At 39.0% G+C, this 20,126-nt stretch overlaps 2 protein-coding genes across 2 annotated transcripts; both read left to right on the top strand.

The window, feature by feature from the left end:
- The first annotated feature begins 6,746 nt into the window (after positions 1-6,746).
- Positions 6,747-10,799, top strand: LOC143888770 (large ribosomal subunit protein eL42-like). Its single transcript, XM_077393180.1, has 5 exons — positions 6,747-6,797; positions 7,566-7,677; positions 7,782-7,849; positions 7,929-8,003; positions 10,740-10,799. Exons 1-5 carry the CDS (start codon positions 6,747-6,749, stop codon positions 10,797-10,799), a joined length of 366 nt encoding a protein of 121 aa, XP_077249295.1.
- Positions 10,800-13,717: 2,918 nt separating this feature from the next.
- Positions 13,718-19,914, top strand: LOC143888056 (ubiquitin-ribosomal protein eL40 fusion protein). Its single transcript, XM_077392346.1, has 5 exons — positions 13,718-13,897; positions 14,099-14,185; positions 14,310-14,412; positions 19,515-19,581; positions 19,691-19,914. The coding sequence occupies exons 1-5, from the start codon at positions 13,795-13,797 to the stop codon at positions 19,715-19,717; spliced, it is 387 nt and encodes a 128-aa protein (XP_077248461.1). The 5' UTR covers positions 13,718-13,794; the 3' UTR covers positions 19,718-19,914.
- The last annotated feature ends 212 nt before the right edge of the window (positions 19,915-20,126 follow it).

The raw sequence follows: 20,126 nt of genomic DNA, 5'->3' as shown, positions 1-20,126 counted from the left end.
CCGTAGAGAAGTGGAATAATGTTTTATTTTGGCCTTTTCCCGTAGTTTTTAGATTTTCATGCATTTTTTCCGTAGTTTTTCTCTAGAGGTACCCAGTCTGGTAATTTTTTGTGTAGTTTTTCTAATTTGAAGCCTCTTTCCCGTAATTTTTCTCCTAGACCTTACCCCATGTTATCATGAAGGAATTTGCTAGCCACATTTGCAGAAAGCTACTTCTGCCATATGATGACAGCCACGTCAATAATAAGACAAATCTGCCAAAAAGTCAACATAAATGGCTATCATCACATGATCACATGTAAAGGATGGGCGCGGAGTAGCCTTTTCCGAAGGTGGCTAGCAAATCCCAATAAAAACAACAAAAAACTCTAAAAAAACAAAAAAAAAAACAAAAAATCATTAAAAAAAACGAGTGACCCGCAAGTCCACCCGTCCCGTACGGGAGGGGTCCTGGTCAACCAATTAGTGACCCATAAATTTCCAGGTCATTTTTTACCCGGCCCGTTTGACCCAGAACCGTACGGGTCGGGTGAGACCCGGCCCGGCCCACCCGTTTGCCAAGTCTAATTGTATTCGTCTACTATGCCCATTTACCATATTTTTTTTCTTAAGCATGCTTCCTTGTTAATTATTATCTTACTATGCGTCCACTTAATTGTAATATATTGATATTTCAAGAATCCCATATAGGCTACACAAAGTACATAGATCTTTGAAAAAGCTGTTTCGGATATATATAAAAAATGGGTTTCAAAAGATTAATGGATTTCCATAGCCATTAAGGCCATGCTTGACAACCATGATTTTTTTTCAGGGAATATTAGTTTCCAAGTGGTGAGAAAGGAGTAAAATGGGTAGGAGAGGGAGAGAATTTAAAGGGCAGAGTGAGGAGATGTGCAATGGAGTAAAATGGGTAGGAGAGGGAGAGACTTGAGAGGGCAGAGTGAGGAGACGTGCAATGTTGCTGAAAGTAGGAAAAAGAAAGCTTTATTTTTAGCAGTGTTTCTCTTTTCTATGTTTTTCAGCCACTTCTCGCCCTCCCCTCACCCATGACCTCTTAATTCTCTCCCTCTCCCACCCTCCTTGCCCCTCTCATCACTGGATAAACTAATATTCCATGGTAAATTTTTTCATGGCTGCCAAACATGACCTAAGAATCTTCAAAATACTAAATCGATTTCCATCGCCATTAAAATACTTCAAATAGTCTCTCTCTCTCTCTCTCTCTAGTGCACTCTCAATTTCTTGCTTTCCATCGAACAATCTACTAAGATCAGCGCATGCAAGAGAGATATCACTAGTATATGATTCTCCCTCTACATGTTGAAGGTGCCATTTGACCATTCTTGAATGTACTTTCTGCACTCCCCACTACCTTCGTTTTTTATTGGCTGTAGATAGCTTCTTGGAATAATAGCTTTTAATAATGAAAATAATGAAAAATTGATAATTGCAAAATTATTATAAAATTATATGTCAATTAAAGGTTTGAGAATTAATTAAGTGAATAAATCAATTCTAGATTAGAACAAACAGAAACTCATGTATGTTAACAAATGTTAGTGCATGGGTGATTTTAACATTCAGGATTGTGAAACAACCAATTATTCCAAAAGCTTATGTTGTTAGAGTTGGTGTTATTCAATCATCTTTTGGGTTAGCTGTACACGTGGATTTTTAATATCACGGAGTTGTTGAGTACTTTTGAACTCAGAACCTGCTGTGAGGCAGTAGCTCCGGTTCCCAGTGAAACAACTAATTACTCCAAGAGTTTAAGCTTGTTTAATCATGTATGCTTCAATTGGGATGAACAAGCCGTTATCTCAACAAATATGTTGGGGTTCTACGCGAAAGCAAAGATCCTACATCTGAAAAGTGAATTAGATGTGGAGGGCTTTATAAGGACTCGGACACCCTGCACCCTGCCCTTAACGGCTAGCTTTTAAGGTTATTTCTACCCGGGTCCCACCAAATTATACCAGGCTTGACTATTCTTTGATCTTATCAACTACGGATAGTGGCAATTACAGAGCAATGAAAAATTGACTACTAAATAGCATATATTTAGTCTATATAATTTAATAAGGATTATGTATGCAAAAGAAACACACACAAAAATCAGATAATTAATAATCAATTGAATGGAGAACAATTAGCCATTCTTGTGCATGATGATTCGTTGTTTCGACCATTGATGGTGGATAGGTTGTGGATGAGAGAAGTATAGACTAAATACCTTATATATAAAAAGACTAAATTAAATAAAGGGAAATGATATGTTTGCCTCTTTTTCTTCCTTGGAACAGCCCCTTGTAGTGTAAATGGATAGTCATAATCAGGGTTTTAAATTTCGGATTCGGAATGCGTTTCGGTTCTCATCGAAACCGAAATTCCGAAATTTCGTTCGGAATCCGTCGAAATAGGGAAAAGTAATATTTTATCCTGTAGGAAATTTTGGAAAATTTTGGTAATTTAGGCTGAAATTTCTGGATAATATTAAATAACGAATAAAATTCAGACTTTTTAGGGATATTCCTTAAATTTCTGCCCGAAATTTCGGGGATAATGAAATTTCAATCGAAATTTTGTAACGTTCCGACTTAACCCAATTTCGGTTTCGGTCTTGACCGAAACCTGAAATTTCGGATTATTGTCGAAATTTAAAACCTTGGTCATAATACATTGGAGGGGGCTGCCCCATGGAAGAAAAGGGGGCGAATATATCACTACTTAAATAATTCTATATATTATTAGGGATTTGCTAGCATCCATCGCAAAAGGCATTTCGCAGATGGTCTATCGCATGTCAGATAACCACACAATATCACTCGTCAGCAGATTTTGTCATCATTCACTATGTGGCTGGTCTGACATGTGACAAACCATCTGCGAAATGCCTTTTGCGATGGACACTAGCGTTTCTCATATTATTATATACTATGTTATAATGTGTTTTGGTCTCACATACATAAGAATAATAAGAAGAGAAAGAAATAAAACAAGGCGACCCTGTGGCCACATTTGTCTACCGTGATTTTTTTTCGTGATAAGCTAATGTCACCGAAGTGGTGGGAGGGTTGGGGAAGTGAAGTGGCTAAAAGTCTCGAAAACTAGTGTCTCCAAGTGGTGAGAAGTGACTAAAAAGTAGGAAATAAAAACTCTACTCAAAACAGGATCGACTTTTTATTGGTATTTAATTAGCCACTTCCCACCCTCATTTCAATCTTGCCCTCTCAAATCTCTTACATTCTCCCACCCGCCCTACTCTCTCTCGCCGCTTGGAGACACTGATTTATCATGGAAAAAAAAAAATCTTGGCTGCGACACAAGGCCTAAGGCTGTGCATGTCACATACATGATCATATCTGCTGAATTGGTGGGCAACCACAAGTCTAGCCCATTTTATTTAGTCTCACCATAATTGGATGATCCTAGAATGTTGATTAAAAAAGGAACCCACCAAAATAAATAAAATTGTTAATTTTTGTCAGCAGTCTTACAGAATAGCTATGTTCGTGACATTCGGCTATGACCATTTAGCCACATCATGGGGATCAATTAAACCAATGATCTTGATCACATCTGTGCTATGTAGGGATCCAAGGTCGATCATTAAGATAGTATCTTAACAATGATTGCTTGGGCAGTGAATTTTTAAATTTAACTTCTTGTTTCGTACTGTTTCTCTATTTAGGCTCGTAAAAACTTGGTCATGATGCATATATTCTTACCATGTTTTAATAGTTGGACGGTCCCAGCTTGTCTTTTCTTTTTCTTTTTTAATTGGGTTGTGAGAACTTGTTAGGGACTGTAATAAGCTATTGGAGGATCCAATATGTTCGGTGTAAAATGGACGACTCAGAAAGTTCCAAAACGAACGGTGTAGAAACCATCATAAATCCAAGGGTGAGGGTTTTTGGGCATGGCCTATCTAAGGCGGGATCAACAAATGAATGGCTTAGATTATCCAAATAGTTGGGGCCTACATATTATTTCCTTGAATGCGTTGCTTTGGCTAAAACCCTAGTTTCATTTGGAGGAGGTTCTTCACAGCCAAGGAAGGAAAAATGGTATTCATCTAAAATTGTTCATATGTACTTCTGAACATGAATGCTTGTAGTGAAGATTTGCACTGAAAGATTCTGTGATTTGGTTTTATGTTGATGGGGCAAATATGGATTGATCTCTTGATGGGTGTGTTTATATAGTTCTAGATTTATGGTTGACTTGTTGTTTATGATTTCTATTTTCATTGGCATCAGAGATTAACTGTTAGGGTTTTGAGTGGGGGCCTGCCTAGGTATGAGACATGTGTTGCTTGGTTGATTTTATACTTCTTATCTTTAGAAGTCCAATGTATTGTAGGATTTTTTAGGAGTTGGGTTCGGATGAGTTAGTTGTCCGGGATATCTTTAGGAGTTGGGCTAGTGTTGTGAGATTGGAGTTGTTGGGGTGTAGTAGGATGAATAAAATGTGGGGAAAATGATTGAAAATTGGTCTTTCGGAAAAAAAGAAAGAAAACAAAACCATTATACAAGGGTTTCCCCTGGACGTGGGATTTGTCTTGAATTTCTTGCATTCTTCTTCATATGGCCTTGTCATTTGGTATCAGAGCAATTATCTTCGCCTGTGAAGGAAGGTGGTAATGCAGGATGGACAAGAGAACGAGATACTAGACGCCTCCAGGAGAGTCGATCATAAATTTTTGGGAGTGTTCGGATAAACAAGTCGTGGCTATGACAGAGTTATATAATTGGTGGCCTGCATGAACCTGAAATACTATCAACTTTGACGAATGTCTCTTCACCAGAGAGCAATGGCCACCCTGATTCCTAGTGTCGCTCACGTCAATCATATTCTCTCAATGGGCTGTACATGCCTGATGTGCGAAGATTGAATTTCTCTGCAAAAAGAAAAAAAGAAAAAAAGAGGATTGGGTTGCGCCATACCTTAGAAGCACGAAGCGGGGGCGGGGGCGGGGGCGGGGGCGGAGAAGCGTGGGGTCTAGAAGAATCTAAGTTTGGGAGCGCCATGAGAGCGTGTATGTAATATTTTATTTATATATCTTTTAAAATTCAAGTGCATCAAAAAATAATAGTTTCTAACATTTTCATTTGTATCTTTCAAAATTTAAGTATATAAAAAAACAGTAATTTCAAACTATCTTCATCATCTTCATTTACGTGCACTTGTTCCTCACGCCTTCTGAAGATGCACAAGCCTTTGTGCTTGCTCCAATGAAGTACTTTGAAGAGTTGGAGAAGTTTGGTGCAAGGAAGTTAGTGGTGGGACTTATGGACTAATAGAAGCAGGTGGGAGCGTAATGAGAGTGGTTCCTGTCTCTTTGGGCTGCGCTCCCTAGAAGCTCTTTCGTAAGGAGCGCCGAATCGAGGTTCCGGGTAGGAGCTGCACCCCGAGGGAAGATTCCTACTTCTAAGTATACAATAATGATGTATTTGGCAAATCAAATGCCATGGTCTCATAATGAACCATTCTAGTGTTTGATAATCACCATCAATACCTCGGTGTAGATCCTGGATAATCCTTTGTTACACAACCCTGGGGCTATTTACAACTAGCCAAATTCAAAGTTTTTTAATGGTTAGGATCCCAAGGGATGGGCATATCAGTGTGAGTGATTATTTGACTTGAATCAAATAGAGGATGCTCACAGGGTACAACTAAGCCTCCATTCACTCATAGGACAAGCCCTCCATCGGGTTCATGGGTACAAGAAGACCAAAGGATAGGTCGGATGGGGAGTCATTTCGGGCAATCCTTGTGCCTTTGTTAGGGCATATTGGCTCGGTTAAGGTGTATCAAGATAAGTTCAATTAGCTAGCTAATTCCACCCATTGACTACGAGAGACATTCATTGTGAGCTTCTTCGCCAGTGGTTAGTGGTTCGAGTCTCAGAGATTGATGCGTGGCCGGGGTTTCCATGTTCAAACCCACAAAAATCAACTGGGATGCCAGAAATGATAAAAAGAGGAGAGTATATACTGTCTCGCGAGATAGACAATGGTTCCCTTCAAATCACGAGCGCAAGATACCATTAGCACTTTGCTCAACTTACTTGAAGAGATCTTTAAAGAAATATGGGAAGGGATAAACTTAGGCCCTTTGAAAGTTTAGAATGTCTGCACTCGGCTCAACATCCTCCCGATTGGAATTAACATGTACTTGAGTTGAAATCTACTAATATTTCATCTTTTCATCTACTTTCAAACAGATGCATTTCCACTGAATTAGATACTCGGAATCGGAATAGATATCCCTCCAATTTCATGGATTTTCCCTTCTAGGTCTCTTTGATTTTATGCTCATGAATGCACGTAATATAGGCATTACATTCTCAACATGGAGGCAATCCTCATCAAATTTAGATCTGCAAATACTTCATTCAAAACTTACAAAAAATTGAACTTTCATCCGAATGGAGAAGAATCTTTACAACTCTTTCTGAATTAGAAACATATCTATCGGTCGGACTCTTTCTCTATGTTCTCTTCATCACTGTCAAAGATTGGTTCACTCCCAATAAATGGTTTCTTTCTTATGGTTTTCATGTATTAAAACGGCCGCCCTGTTCGTGTTCTTGATCTCAATCTTTCTCTATGTTTTCCCTGTCACTGTTGAAGATTGGTCCATTCCCAATAAATGGTCTCTTCCTCACGTTTTTTGTGAATTAAAATAGACACACTATTGTTGTTTCATGTTCCTGATCTAGAAAACAACAAGAATTAATGGCCTCTTCTATGGCTCTTGACGCAGAGAACAAACATAAAAGTTGTACGGTGATTCTTCTTTTGATGATTGTCATCATCACTCTTTATAAGTCCTAGACATTAACCCACAAATGAGCCCCTTGATTTGATGGCAGAGGTCCCACATCTCTTTTTCTCTCCAAGCTTTTAAACCCAAAACTTCCCATGTGACTAGACTTCCCAATTTGAGCAGCAATGGACCTACACACAGCAAACCTCCAAGGATTAGAACTTGCCCTGATATCAAATAATTCAATTTTTTTTTAGGAGAGGGGGAGGGGGGTAGTGTTAAAAACCAAGTTGGTAAATTTGAGAAAACTGCAACGTACTGATCACTTTATCACATATACAGTGCAAGAGCTCCGAAATCTTGATTGAATTCTCAAAACCTATCTGTAGACCAGTTGAAATCTTTAAAAACGTAATATATACTTTCTAAACAACATATAAATAACTTCTAGTCTTAACCCGTCATCGTCCTCTACGATGAGTTGGATATTCTCTGAATTTATTCTCTTTTTTGGGTTCACATTTTCAAATGCACAAGATAGAATAATGAAACTCCAACAGGAGCAACTTTTCTAAATTATCGGGAACTTTATCAGTGTTAATCAGAGCGTTATGAAGTGCTCTTCTTAGACAATATGGTTCCTTGTGTTTACTAGAAGAAAAAACGGAAGAAAAAAAACGAACGCGTTGGGAGAAATGCGACTAATAGCTAGTATATCTTTATGAGTGCTTTATATTTTCTTTGCTGGAACTGGATTCCTTTTATAATGATCCATATTCCGGATGCAGGTGAATGTTCCTAAAACAAAGAAAACATATTGCAAGAGCAAAGCATGCCGAAAACACACATTACATAAGGTCACTCAGTATAAGAAAGGAAAGGACCGTCTTGTCGCTCAGGGTGAGTTGTACAAGAATTCCCAATCGCTCATTCTCCTGCTTTCTTTTTAGTTTTAGCCTTTTTTATGCTTTCAATTTAATTATACATCCAATTTCTCCATGTAGGTAAGCGACGGTACGATCGCAAGCAATCAGGTTATGGAGGGCAAACTAAGCCTGTGTTCAAAAAGAAGGCAAGTCTATGATTTATATATATGACAATAAACATATCTGTCAATATTGATATAAATTGAATCGGGTGGGGTTTTATAGGCCAAAACTACCAAAAAGATTGTGCTAAGGCTACAGTGCCAAGGTTGTAAACACGTCTCCCAGCATCCAATCAAGGTGAGGTTCTCTACCCTGCATTTGGAAGTTCACATATATCTGTCTGCATGGACTAATGCTGGAACTATTATAAGATAATCTGTTTGAGTTGTTTGTTATATGATCATGAGCACTTGTTTCCTTGGCACAGCACATACGACAAAAGCAGAGGTTAATGATTATCTCTTTAATGATGCAAATTTCACCTGCTGGCCCTACTTTGGAGTTTGGATGGGCTATACCCAAATTTTCCCGTGTTGGACAATCCTAGCTTTGATTTGTGGCATGTAAATTGAAGGCTAGGATCCTTTGGTGAGTGGTTTTCACCTTGGCTTCGGCATTGTGGGTCCAGCAGGTGAATGATTTGTATCATCAATTAATTGGTCCGACCGGTGTTTTTGAATGATATATATATATATATATATATATATATATATATATATATATATATATATATATATATATATATATTTGTATCATCAATTAATTGGTCCGACCGGTGTTTTTGAATGATATATATATATATATATATATATATATGAGAATAGAGTTCCTAAGGTGTCACCTCATATAGCTTATATGAGGTGGCGCTCACAAAACATAAAGGGCCCACATTTTTGGGGTGATCCAAACCACTCATTTGAAAGGCCCTTAGATGGATATGGTGCCTACAAAAAATCAGGTCTATAGGATCATCCTAACCATTTCATTTATGAAGGTTAAAAATGGGCAGATTTATGGAGGTTTATACCCATCCATTTCAACCTCCACAAATGGAAGAATTATGATGATCCTATGAAGTTGATTTTTTGGGCACACCCTACCTATGTGAGGGCGTATCAAATGAATGCTTTGGATCATCCAAACAAAGTGGGCTCCTTATGTTTTTAAGCGCCACCTCATATAAGCTATATGAGGTGACACCTTAGGAACTCTATTCTCTCTCTCTCTCTCTCTCTCTCTCTATATATATATATATATATATATATATGTGAGGAAACTGGCTCACCAAACTTATGGTGAGCTAGCTTGCCCAATCACATGGGAGCCCACTTTGTTAGGATGATCCAAACCATTCATTTGAAAGTCCCTTACATAGATGGGGGGTGTACCAAAAATCAGCTCCATAGGATCATCCTAACCCCTCCATTTGTGGATGACAAAAATGGACAGACATAACCCTATCTATGATAAGGCCTTGCAAATGAATGGTTTGGATCACTCCCCAAAATGTGGGACCCATTTGATTGGGCAAGCTAGCTCACCATAAGTTTGGACAGTTTCCTCATATATATATATATATATATATATATATATATATATATATAGAGAGAGAGAGAGAGAGAGAAAACATTTCCTACACACTTGTGTAGGTAAGTTGCCTACACACTAGCTTAAAATACAGTGGGGGCCCACATTGTTTGGGTGATCCAAACCATTCATTTGAATGGTCTTCACAGAGATAGGGTGTCCACAAAAAATCAGATCCATAGGATCATCCCAACCCTACGATTTGTGGAGGTAAAATGGACGTGTATAAACCTTCACAAATTAGTCCATTTTTTGCCTCCATAGTTTGAATGGTTGGGATGATCCTATGGATCTGATTTTTTGTGGACACCCTATCTATGTGAGGACCATTCAAATGAATGGTTTGGATCATCCAAACAATGTGGGCCCCCACTGTATTTTAAGCTAGTGTGTAGGTAACTTACCTACACAAGTGTGTAGGAAATGTTTTCTCATATATATATATATATATATATATATATATATATATGCATGTGTGTGCGTGTGTCTATTAATGAGGACTGTATTAAAGAGAACAAGAGTTTTGAAAAATGCCCCATGTTTTTTTTTACCACATTTGAAAATTTGGAAACCTGCTACCCTAAGCACCCAATAATAGGTGTAATAAAAGAAGTTATGTTTTTTAACCTTCTCGTGCTCTCTTTTTCTCTGCAAGGCTTGTCTTTAACCTTTCATAATATACTTTAAAAAAAAAAAAAAAAATTTGTTGCTTCGTCATTATAGAAAAGGAGGCAATTATCTTTCAGAAAAAATAATAATTACATAAATAGTAAGCTTCCAATTAATTAAGAGTACACACGTTGCGTATGGGAAGCAGGCTTCTCTAGATTTGGAAAGCAGAAGACCTTAGCTTCCGAGCTTTCTGTCAAACTAGGAAGCTTCTGGTAACTATGGTTAAACATCTACTTTGCTGCCTCTGTGAGAGTGCGTGTGGTTTCAAATCTATACTCATATAGAGATCCTCTTCTTGAAAAAAACTGATTAAAATGTAGGCCTTCTAAACAGTGATGAGACAATTCATTTGTTTTGATAACTACATCTCCAAAATTCACCTTATCTTTTCATAGTTTTAAAAATGAGGATTATATGAAAATTTGGGTTTTAAAAATGTGGATTATATTAATCTCCCAGCGTTTCCAGTTTTGGAAATGAATATATATTTTTTTCCTTGAGATGTAGTGTATCTTATCTTGAGATATCGTGTATATCTGCTTGACTTTGGCATTCTCCTAAAAAAAGTTCAAGGGCATTAATTTCTCATCGTTTTCTATTGCACATATTTCTGAAAAAACGATATTTGAAAATTTGGGTTTGTCTACTTGTTCAAACTTCAGAGTAATGGAAGAAATATTGGGTTGACATTTGAATTTTTTTTTTTTTTTTTTTTTTTGGAATTTTGTATTGGTTCTGCAATATGTAACTGTGCTTGTGTTATTTAACTTTCAGAGATGCAAACACTTCGAAATTGGAGGGGACAAGAAAGGAAAGGGAGCCTCTCTTTTCTAGGCGGCATGCCATCTGATTTTGGGCACACACTATAGTTTCTGATAAACTTTAGGGATAAATACATTTCACTTAATTTCAGCTTGATTATCGAGCTGTATTGGTAGTGCCAATAGCTCCGACTTTGTTACTTTGGTTCCCTTGTTGGGATGTGTTTGGGAAACCCTTTGGTAGGTGATACTTTTTGAACTGACGATACACATGATTTGTAATGCAATCCAACTTCTCTAAACTCATTTAGGAAAAAGAGGTTAGTGGTTTCTCGGGTGCTATCAGGGAAATGATATTCCCCTCCCCCTGGCCCTTTTTTTTTTTTTTTGCTTAGGTAAGCCCCCTCCTAACCTAAAAGCATATGCCCGTTTGGATACCTCCCATTTTGTATTTGGATTTGGAATTGAGTTTTGAATACATATTGAATAGATCCAGCAGCCCATGTAGAGGGAGATAGAGAGGGAAGGGGGTACTTCCTAGTGGAGGGAGAGGTTGAGGAGCAAAGAGGGTGAAGGAAACTGCTAGATCTGTGGATTTCCAATTTCTTATTTTCACAATAAATTTAGAAATCTGATTCTTTTCATTGTTGGCTGCTGAATTAGAAATCAAAGAATTTGATCCGATCCAAATTACAATGCAAAAAGGGCTGCAAATGTGAGAAATCCAAATCAAAATCTTCTCGGCATCCAAACGGGCCCAACAGGATATCTTATATATTGTATTTGGATTTGGAATTGAGTTTTGAATACAAAATGAATAGATCAGGCAGCTCATGTTGAGGGAGAGAGGGAGGGAAGGTGGTACTTCTTATTGGAGGGGAGAGGTTGAGGAGCAAAGAGGGTGAAGGAAACTGCCAGATCTGTAGATTTACAATTTTGTATTTTCACAGCTTATTTCGAAATCTAGTTATTTCGCTGTCAGTTGCTGAATTGGAAATCTAAGAATTTCATCAGATCCAAATTACAATGCAAAAAGGGCTGCAAATGTGAGAAATCCAAATCAAAATCTTCTCTGCATCCAAACGGGCCCTGGATACCTCATATTTTGTATTTGGATTTGGAATTGAGTTTTGAGTACAAAATGAATAGATCTGCCAGCTCATGTTGAGGGTGCCAAAGAGGTAAAGGGGTACTTCCTACTGGAGGGGAGAGGTTGAGGAGCAAAGGAAACTGCCAGATTTGTGGATTTCGAATTACTTATTTTCACAGCTTATTTGGAAATCTGATCTTTTTCACTGTGAGTTGTTGAATTGGAAATTCAAGGATTTGATCTAGATCCAAATAACGCAAAAAGGGCTTAAAATGTGAGAATTCCAAATCAAAATTTTCTCGGCATTCAAACGGGTCCTAAAGATGGGTGGGTCCAGTTGGCAATAGAGTATGTTCTTTTACCCCGAGTTCGGGGGTTTGATCCCAGCTTACCTATCAAAAAATTAAAAAATAAAAATACAGTAGGTGGGGGCTGCCCCAATGTCTTTCCCCAGTAAAGAAAAGGGGTGAATATAGGGAAGTGATATATCCGCCCCTTTTGATCACTAGGAACACCCCCTGTCAGTGTTTCTGGCAATCAAGGGCAACACTGACAATCAAGGGCATTGAATTCTTCTGACATGAGTACAGCAGCCCCCCTTTTGTTATTGATACACTGACAGGGGGTGTTCCTAGTGATAAAAGGGGCGGATATATCATTTCCCTGAATATATCACTTCACGTGTTATAAATCACTCAATTGTTGGTCCTCGATTGGATGATCCTAACCCTCCAATCTGTTGAGGTTTCTTGACCGTGTGTTCGATTTTAAGCCTCCGCAGCATCATCCTATGGGGCGGCATGACCTATCTACAGCAGGGCCCAACCTTGGATTGGTTTAGTTAGGATTAGGATCATTCTATGGAAATGATTTAGAAGTATGGGGTATAGCCTATTTCCATAGCGATTTGGTTCATCCTATGAAAGTATGAAGTGAGCCCCACTGTACTTTTTAAAAATACTGGACCTCGTGTAAAATTCTCCCTCTTTCTTTTTACAATTGATCTCAATAGGGTGGCATAGCACATTACAAGGCACTAAGGCAGCCCACATGGTACTATGGTAGGCATGTGGGTGTCTCATGTCCGATAGATTGCGGCCCAGTGCACGAGGCTTCCGCCGTTGCGGGGTCTGAGGAGGGCTAGATGTACGCAGCTTTACGCAGTGAATCAAACACGTGACCACCAGGGCACAGTGGAGCAATGTTACCGTTGCGCCAAGGCTCGCACTCACTCATGTCCAATAGATATTATGAAATATTAAGGCTGCTTTGGGAGTCATTTGTTATTAGTTTTAAAACTATTGTAACTATTATTCGTGAGTAATTATATTTAACTTAAAAACCATTTGCATGTAAATTTAGGGGAGTGATAAATCGACTCCGATAAATCTTAAATCGACGCCCATATTCGGCAGTGCAGAGAGAGAGAGAGAGAGAGAGATAGATGGGGGTCGATTTAAGATACTAGTTGTTCAATTTATCACTGCCCTAAATTTAATAGTGCAAAAGAGGCACGCTTGATGCAAAAAAAGGAAATAGCTGCTGTCATAATTTTAAATAAAATTTAAAATTTCATGGGATTATAATCATAGGGTAACAATCATAGGGTAAAAATTTCACATGGCTCGTGAGATCTGAACCATCTCGAACATCGATGGGGAACCAGGGCAGTGATTAGGACCGTTGATCTGGTCACCCGATCATTTGGATGGACTAGAGGTGTGTGTGGACTATCAAAACCAAATAGCCTCATGATCGATGGCCCGATTAGTATTCAACGGGCGAAATCACTCTAATTCTAAGGTCATGATGGTGTCCCACTAAATCAACGGACCAAATCATAACACCTGTAAGTGGTCACCAAGCCAAAATCCTAACCCTAGAGGGAAGCTGAATTGTAAACCCTAAATCCAACCCTCCTATATAAGAAGAAACTCAGCCAAAGAACGAGAAGGAGGAAAGAGAGAGGTAGAAGAAGATGCAGATCTTCGTGAAAACCCTAACGGGAAAGACCATCACCCTCGAGGTCGAATCGAGCGACACCATCGATAATGTCAAAGCAAAGATTCAGGACAAGGAAGGTATTCAGATTCTATCTATCTTCGAAAAATTCTAACTCTTAATTTTCGTTTTCTCGCCTCGATTTTCCTTTCTTTAGACCAGATTATTCAAGATCTGGAGTGATTCCATCTCCTCCTACATAAAACCCTAACCCTAGTTACGTTTCATTTATTTTCTTCTTCTAGAAATAGATCTGAAAATGACTAACGGATTTGTTTCAGGAATTCCGCCGGATCAACAGCGCCTGATCTTCGCCGGCAAACAGCTTGAAGACGGCCGTACTCTCGCGGATTATAATATCCAGAAGGGTTCGTGGATTCTCCCTTGTTTTCATATTTCTTGTCACATCCTGTAAAATATGTTTTTTTTCTTTTTTTCTTTTTTTCTTTTTTTGAGAATTTTATTGATTGGTTTGATGACATTCAATTGCAGAATCGACTCTGCATCTTGTTCTGAGGCTTCGCGGTGGGATTATTGAACCCTCTCTGATGGCGTTGGCCAGAAAGTATAACCAGGACAAGATGATCTGCCGAAAGTAAGTATCAGTTTTGCATGATTTTGTGTGTAATTGTAGCTTTTTATGCAAAATTTTAAACTTATAGCGGAGGATTCTCCATTAGAAATTATTGCATTTGTGTGGTCTCTCGACTGTTTATAATAGAGTTTAAGCATGGTGTCATGATTTTCTGAACGGATTCGAAAATTGAAAGAAATCTTTTTTGGGAAATTGCTTTGATATTTTATAGTTCCTGAGAAGCAAAGGTTGGATGTGTTGGTGTCCATTGTCTTTGAACCTATTTTATGTCGGAGTGGGTTTTTTTTCTTTTTTATGCATACAATAAGCTGTTTTATCTACACTTCAGGATTATTGTGCCTGTGAAACATATCTTCGTTGCTGCAAAATTTGCTTTTGCATTGAGTTTAGCTATACTGATTGGAGCAAACTTTTTTTTGAGACTTGAACAATTCTAAAATACCATCTAGATTTTTAGGTTGCATTGCCTCTGTGATGACAGGATTAGCTAACCCATTATTCCCACCCACCAGATTCTTTGAAGAATTTTCTCCGCTCCTAGTTTCTTGACACGGGAGGACGTCAGGTGGTATTGTTGTCAAACACCTTAGTATGCATTTCAATTAGGGTTGTATTATACGGTTAGAATTCTACCATATATGCCTTTCTAATTCCGTCGAAAATCAGTTTTACGGCAGATATGGACTGAACTGTCTCTCGACAGTTCAATAGGACTGCACCAAGGATCAGTTCTAAGCCCTTATCTTTTTACGCTAGTTATGGATTAACTTACGGAGCGTATCCAGGATGAGGTGTTGTGGTGTATGTTATTTGCAGATGACATAGTATTAATTGATGAAACCAAAGCAGAATTTAATGATAAGTTAGAGTTATGGAGAACTACTTTGGAATCCAAAGGTTTTAGACTGAGTAGGACTAAGATAGAGTATATGGAGTGCAACTTTAGTAATGTAAGGAGGCGGGGTGAGGATGTAGTAAATATGACTGGACAGGAGGTACCTAAGAGGCATATCTTTCTCTATCTTGGTTCAATCCTGCACAAGGAAGGAAAGATTGAAGAGGATGTTAACCACAGAATAAGAGCAGGTTGGTTGAAGTGGAAACATGCTTCAGGAGTTCTGTGCGACCGTAAAATACCTACCAAGTTGAAGGGAAAGTTTTATAAGACAGATGTGAGGCCCGCCATGCTGTATGGCTCAGAATGTTGGGCCACCAAGAAGATGAGTGTAGCGGAGATGCGAATGCTTAGATGGATGTGCAACCACACAAGGTTAGATAGAATTAAAAATGAAGACATCTGTAAAAAGGTGGGGGTGGCATCAATTGAGGAAAAGATGAGAGAGCACCGCTTAAGATGGTTTGGGCTAACCCAACTTAGGCCTTTGGATGACCTAGTGAGATGAAGTGACTCGTGCCAAGTTGATGGAGTAAAAGGAGGAAGGGGCAGACCGAAAACAGCTTGGGTAGAAACAGTGAGGAAAGACTTGATAACTAGGAACATAACAGAGAACATGCCCTTGGATAGGAAAGACTGGAAGAAAATTATGCATGTAGACGAACCAAACTAGTGTCAAGATTAGACTTAATCAATTTGAGCCGGGTGGACTCTTTCACCTTCTTCATGAAATTTTCTAAATGATTCATTAGCCGACCCGAACTAGTTTGGGACAAAGGCTTAGTTGAGTTGAGTTGAGATGGACTGAACTGTCTCTTGACATTCTGAACCCAGCTCACTTATCGCTTTAATGGGCTAACAACCCAACTCAGGAACATACTGCAGCCCCAAGTGGCGAAGAGCCGACATTGAGGTGCCAAACTTTCCTATATTAAACTTAGAAATGATACATTGGAAGAATATTTTTGGTCTTCCTATATAAATAGGTTGATTATTTCACTCCTGTATGTTCCAAAAGGGAAAAAGATACTTGGGTCCTCTCATTTGGCTTTCTAAAGCGCTCTTTAGATACCACCAAAACCAGTCCATATTTGCTAATGGGACACTAAGGCCACTTTGGAAGCCGTTAGCTATGTTGGATAAAACTACTATAACTATTATTTGCATATAAGACTGTGTGGGTAATGTTTAGTGGTATCCAAAGAGGCCCCATGTCTCTTGGCGACCAGCAGCTACCATATAGTGCCCTGTTTCAGTGAAGTGTAGTGCATCTGTATCCTTAAGTTTTTTTTTTTTTTTTGAAAGATAATGAATTTATTGATAACTGTAAACAATATACGACCGCGGGGGCGAGGCATCCCCCATTAAAATAGCCCTACAGAAACTCTATGAGACTCCATGAAGGTTCCGTTAATGCTCCCCAGCTGCAACAGATCATAACTCTAGCAACCATAAGCTTTGAAACATAGTAGGCAGATATAGTTGCATTTACAGCAGAAACTTTCTTTCAGCCGCAAGATCATCCCTGCATCCCTATGACAAGTTGATCCCCAATAGTTCCTTCCCTTGTTCAATGGAGACTTCTTACAGGCATATTCCCCCCGCGTGTTAGGTTCCAAGCTGAACAACCTATAAATAAGCGCCTTAGGCCGAGCGCTTCCTCCTTGAGCAATGGGGTGACGTGGTATTCCACGGGAGAGGTTTAAATCGTGGCGCACGATTGTGCGATAGGCGCACATTAGCATCTTGGCTTCCTCTCGCGGCTCTACTGCTTTCAGAAGTTGCAGTCAGAGTGACGAGATTGCCCTACATTCCACTCCTCTCTCTCTCTCTCTCTCTCTCTCTCTCTCTCTCTCTCTCAAGTGAAAAGAAATAGAGATATGGGTTTCTTGTGAAATCAAAGATAATTGAAAAAAATACTGCAGTAATTATGTGTTTTGAACTTTTTTTTGTTCTTGATGGATGTTTCAATTAGCTTTCAAAAGAAAAAAAAAACCTGTAAATCCCCTTTCTCTAGGCATATGGTTAACCCCCCGCGACCACCACCACCACACCCACCCACACACATAGTTATCAAACTCATACGAGTCATGAGTTGCGAGTTGAGTCGTACGAGTCGAGTTGAGTCACAAGGTTTTCGAGTCGACTCGTGTAGTTGGCTCGCCAGAGCCCAAGACTCGTACGCATCGTGTTTTGACTTGTACGAGTCACACTGACTCGACTCGAAAACAAAGCACTCGTACGAGTTTTATTTAAGACGTGTTTTTTGTTCTGTTTCGAATTATAAAATAGAGGGGGCTGTACCAGTTAACTAAATGGGGTGAATATATCAATATATATATACCGTAATCAAAAGCCTAAAAAATTAGGGCTTTTTTATTACGGGAAGAATATGGACGGCATGAGTTTCTCGATCTCCCTGTGCGTCTGTGTGACTGTGAGAAGAACAAGAAGATTGGAAGAAGAAGATTAGAAGAAAAACTAGACTCTACCCAGCAAAACCCAAATCGAGGCTGACTTTTGGTACTCTCTTTCTCTCGATCTCCTTTCCCTTCTCCCGTATATCCCTCTTCCAGACTCTCTCTCTATCAGATAAAACATAGATTTCAAGGTTTTAGATAAAATCTAGGTTTTAGTTTATATTTTTATAAAAGGGATTTGCTAGGGACAATTCACAGAAGGCATTTCGTGGGCTGTAGTTGCATGAGAGAGCATCTACACAAACTCACTTTTCAATAGATTTTGTCTTATTCATGAGGTGTCTGCTCTCTCATGTACAGATTTTGTCTTATTCATGGTGGTCCCCAGCAGGGCTGCTGTTGCATGAGAGAGCATCCACATGTACTTACACTAGGGGTGTAAACGAGCCGAGCCGAGCTTGGCCAGGCTCGGCTCGGCTCGTTAAGCTCAAAAGCTCGGCTCGGGCTCGAACCAGGCTCGGCTCGGTTAGGCTCGCGAGCCTTACCGAGCTCGGGTTATATTAAGTTCACACCCCTCATCTTCCCTGGACAGCCCTATCTAGTGTAATTTGACTATTTTTTTTACACTATGGGGAGTAACAAATGGGGTTCCAAAAATGAAGTGACATATTTTGCCTCCCCCTTTCACTCCCTGGATAACCCTTTTAGTGTATATATTAATATATAATATATATATTTAAATATATTAAATTCTTAATGAGCCGAGCCTGGCCTAAATCGGGCTCGGCTCGTTAAGCTTAACGAGCCGGCTCGGCTCGGCTCGTTAAGGATTCGAGCCGAGCTCGAGCGAGCTTCCGAGCCCGAGCCATAATTGACACCCTTAACTTACACTTTTCAACATATGTTTTCTTATGCATGAGGTGTCTGCTCTCGTGTACTGATTTTGTCTTATTCATGGTAGTCCTAGCAGGGCTGCTGTTGCATGAGAGAACATCTCCACGTACTCACTTTTCAACAGATGTTTTTTTATTTATGAGGTGTCTGCTCTCATGTACAGGTATTGTATTATTCATGGTGGGCCCTAGCAGGGCTGCTGTTGCATGAGAGAGCATCCACACTTACTCAGTTTTTAATAGATCTTGTCTTTATTCATGAGGTGTTACTTTTATGTGCTTTATTTATGCCTTCATCTTTTCATATTTGATAAAATTATAATTTTTTCAACTAAATTTCTCATCTTGTTAAAAACTCTTACGAGTCACGAGTCAGAAAATTAACAAAACGAGTCACGAGTCGACAACTATACCCACACACATCAAACACACACACACACACCCCTTCGTCTAGGCATATCCTTAAATCCCCTTCGTCCACACCTGGCTTGCTTGGCATCTTTATGCTGCAGTCTCCACTGCTAAAGAATTGAGCCAGTGGTGGTTATGGCAAACTGCTCTCTTCCGCCCAATGCATTTTCATGGTCCACGGGAAGAATAGCTATATCTTCCTCTAACCGCTCCATTTGCTAGTTTACTGGCCTCTTCATTAGCTGATCTGTGCATGTCTGAAGAGTAGCTACATCTTCCTCTTCCCAGCATCCGTTTGTTGGCTTCACTATAGTTTCATTAATGTTTAAGAAATTAATGAGTGATGACTCCCGTTTAAATTTTTTTAATGTTGCAGCTTAATGTTTCTTCATTTCATTGTCTGTATTTTCTGGAACAAGTTCTACTTCCATTTAAGGTGTATATATAATTTTCAAATATCCTATGGTGTGTTCCGCTTGTCAGATGTTATGCGCGCCTACATCCTCGGGCTGTGAATTGCAGGAAAAAGAAGTGTGGCCACAGCAATCAGGTGTGGACCCACTATTCTCTCACTCATATATCATAAACTATTTCAATGACTCAAAATGTTGCCTTATTACTCCAGTTACTTATTTTTCTGTTTGGATTTTGAATTTCAGTTGAGGCCTAAGAAGAAGATCAAGTAAGTCTCTCCGGAGGTTTGTAGGTGGTGGTTAGGTCCTAGGAGGCCTTGTTTGCTGCCATTCTTAACGTACTGCAGGAGGAATTGAAATTGGAAACAAAACTTTGAACATCATTGGTTGCTTACTTTTTTCTTTATCTTCTAGACTTTGAGTTAAGACCTTAGTTTGCTGTTTTGTTTTATCTAAAGCCTTCTTCCATGTATGCTGTGTATGGTATGCATGATGGGACTAAGACCCTGTTTGGATTGCAAGATTTTTTGGGAAATGTTTGGAAAGTAAAAATATTTCTAAATTTTCATACAAGTTTTTAGCACTTAAAAAAGATAACTTGAACCAAACCAATTCAATTTTTTACTTGGAGGGACCTCCAGTCTATGATAAATTATATCATTATCCTCTAAATCGTGGAAAG

This window comes from Tasmannia lanceolata, unplaced genomic scaffold, assembly GCF_043159265.1.
Source record: "Tasmannia lanceolata isolate RefF3 unplaced genomic scaffold, GAP_Taslan_0.1 ptg000012l, whole genome shotgun sequence".
In the NCBI taxonomy this organism is placed as follows: domain Eukaryota; kingdom Viridiplantae; phylum Streptophyta; class Magnoliopsida; order Canellales; family Winteraceae; genus Tasmannia; species Tasmannia lanceolata.
This window is presented reverse-complemented; position numbering and strand designations above follow the sequence as displayed.

What these genes read in the sequence shown, in the direction of transcription:
- LOC143888056 (XM_077392346.1), top strand. Translation starts at nt 13,795, where the DNA reads ATGCAGATCTTCGTGAAAACCCTAACGGGAAAGACCATCACCCTCGAG. An exon ending in AAAGATTCAGGACAAGGAAG is followed by an intron (nt 13,898 to 14,098) that starts GTATTCAGATTC and finishes GATTTGTTTCAG; the next exon opens with GAATTCCGCCGGATCAACAG. An exon ending in AGTGTGGCCACAGCAATCAG is followed by an intron (nt 19,582 to 19,690) that starts GTGTGGACCCAC and finishes TTTGAATTTCAG; the next exon opens with TTGAGGCCTAAGAAGAAGAT.
- LOC143888770 (XM_077393180.1), top strand. Translation starts at nt 6,747, where the DNA reads ATGGCCTCTTCTATGGCTCTTGACGCAGAGAACAAACATAAAAGTTGT. An exon ending in GGACCGTCTTGTCGCTCAGG is followed by an intron (nt 7,678 to 7,781) that starts GTGAGTTGTACA and finishes TTCTCCATGTAG; the next exon opens with GTAAGCGACGGTACGATCGC. An exon ending in AGCCTGTGTTCAAAAAGAAG is followed by an intron (nt 7,850 to 7,928) that starts GCAAGTCTATGA and finishes GGGGTTTTATAG; the next exon opens with GCCAAAACTACCAAAAAGAT.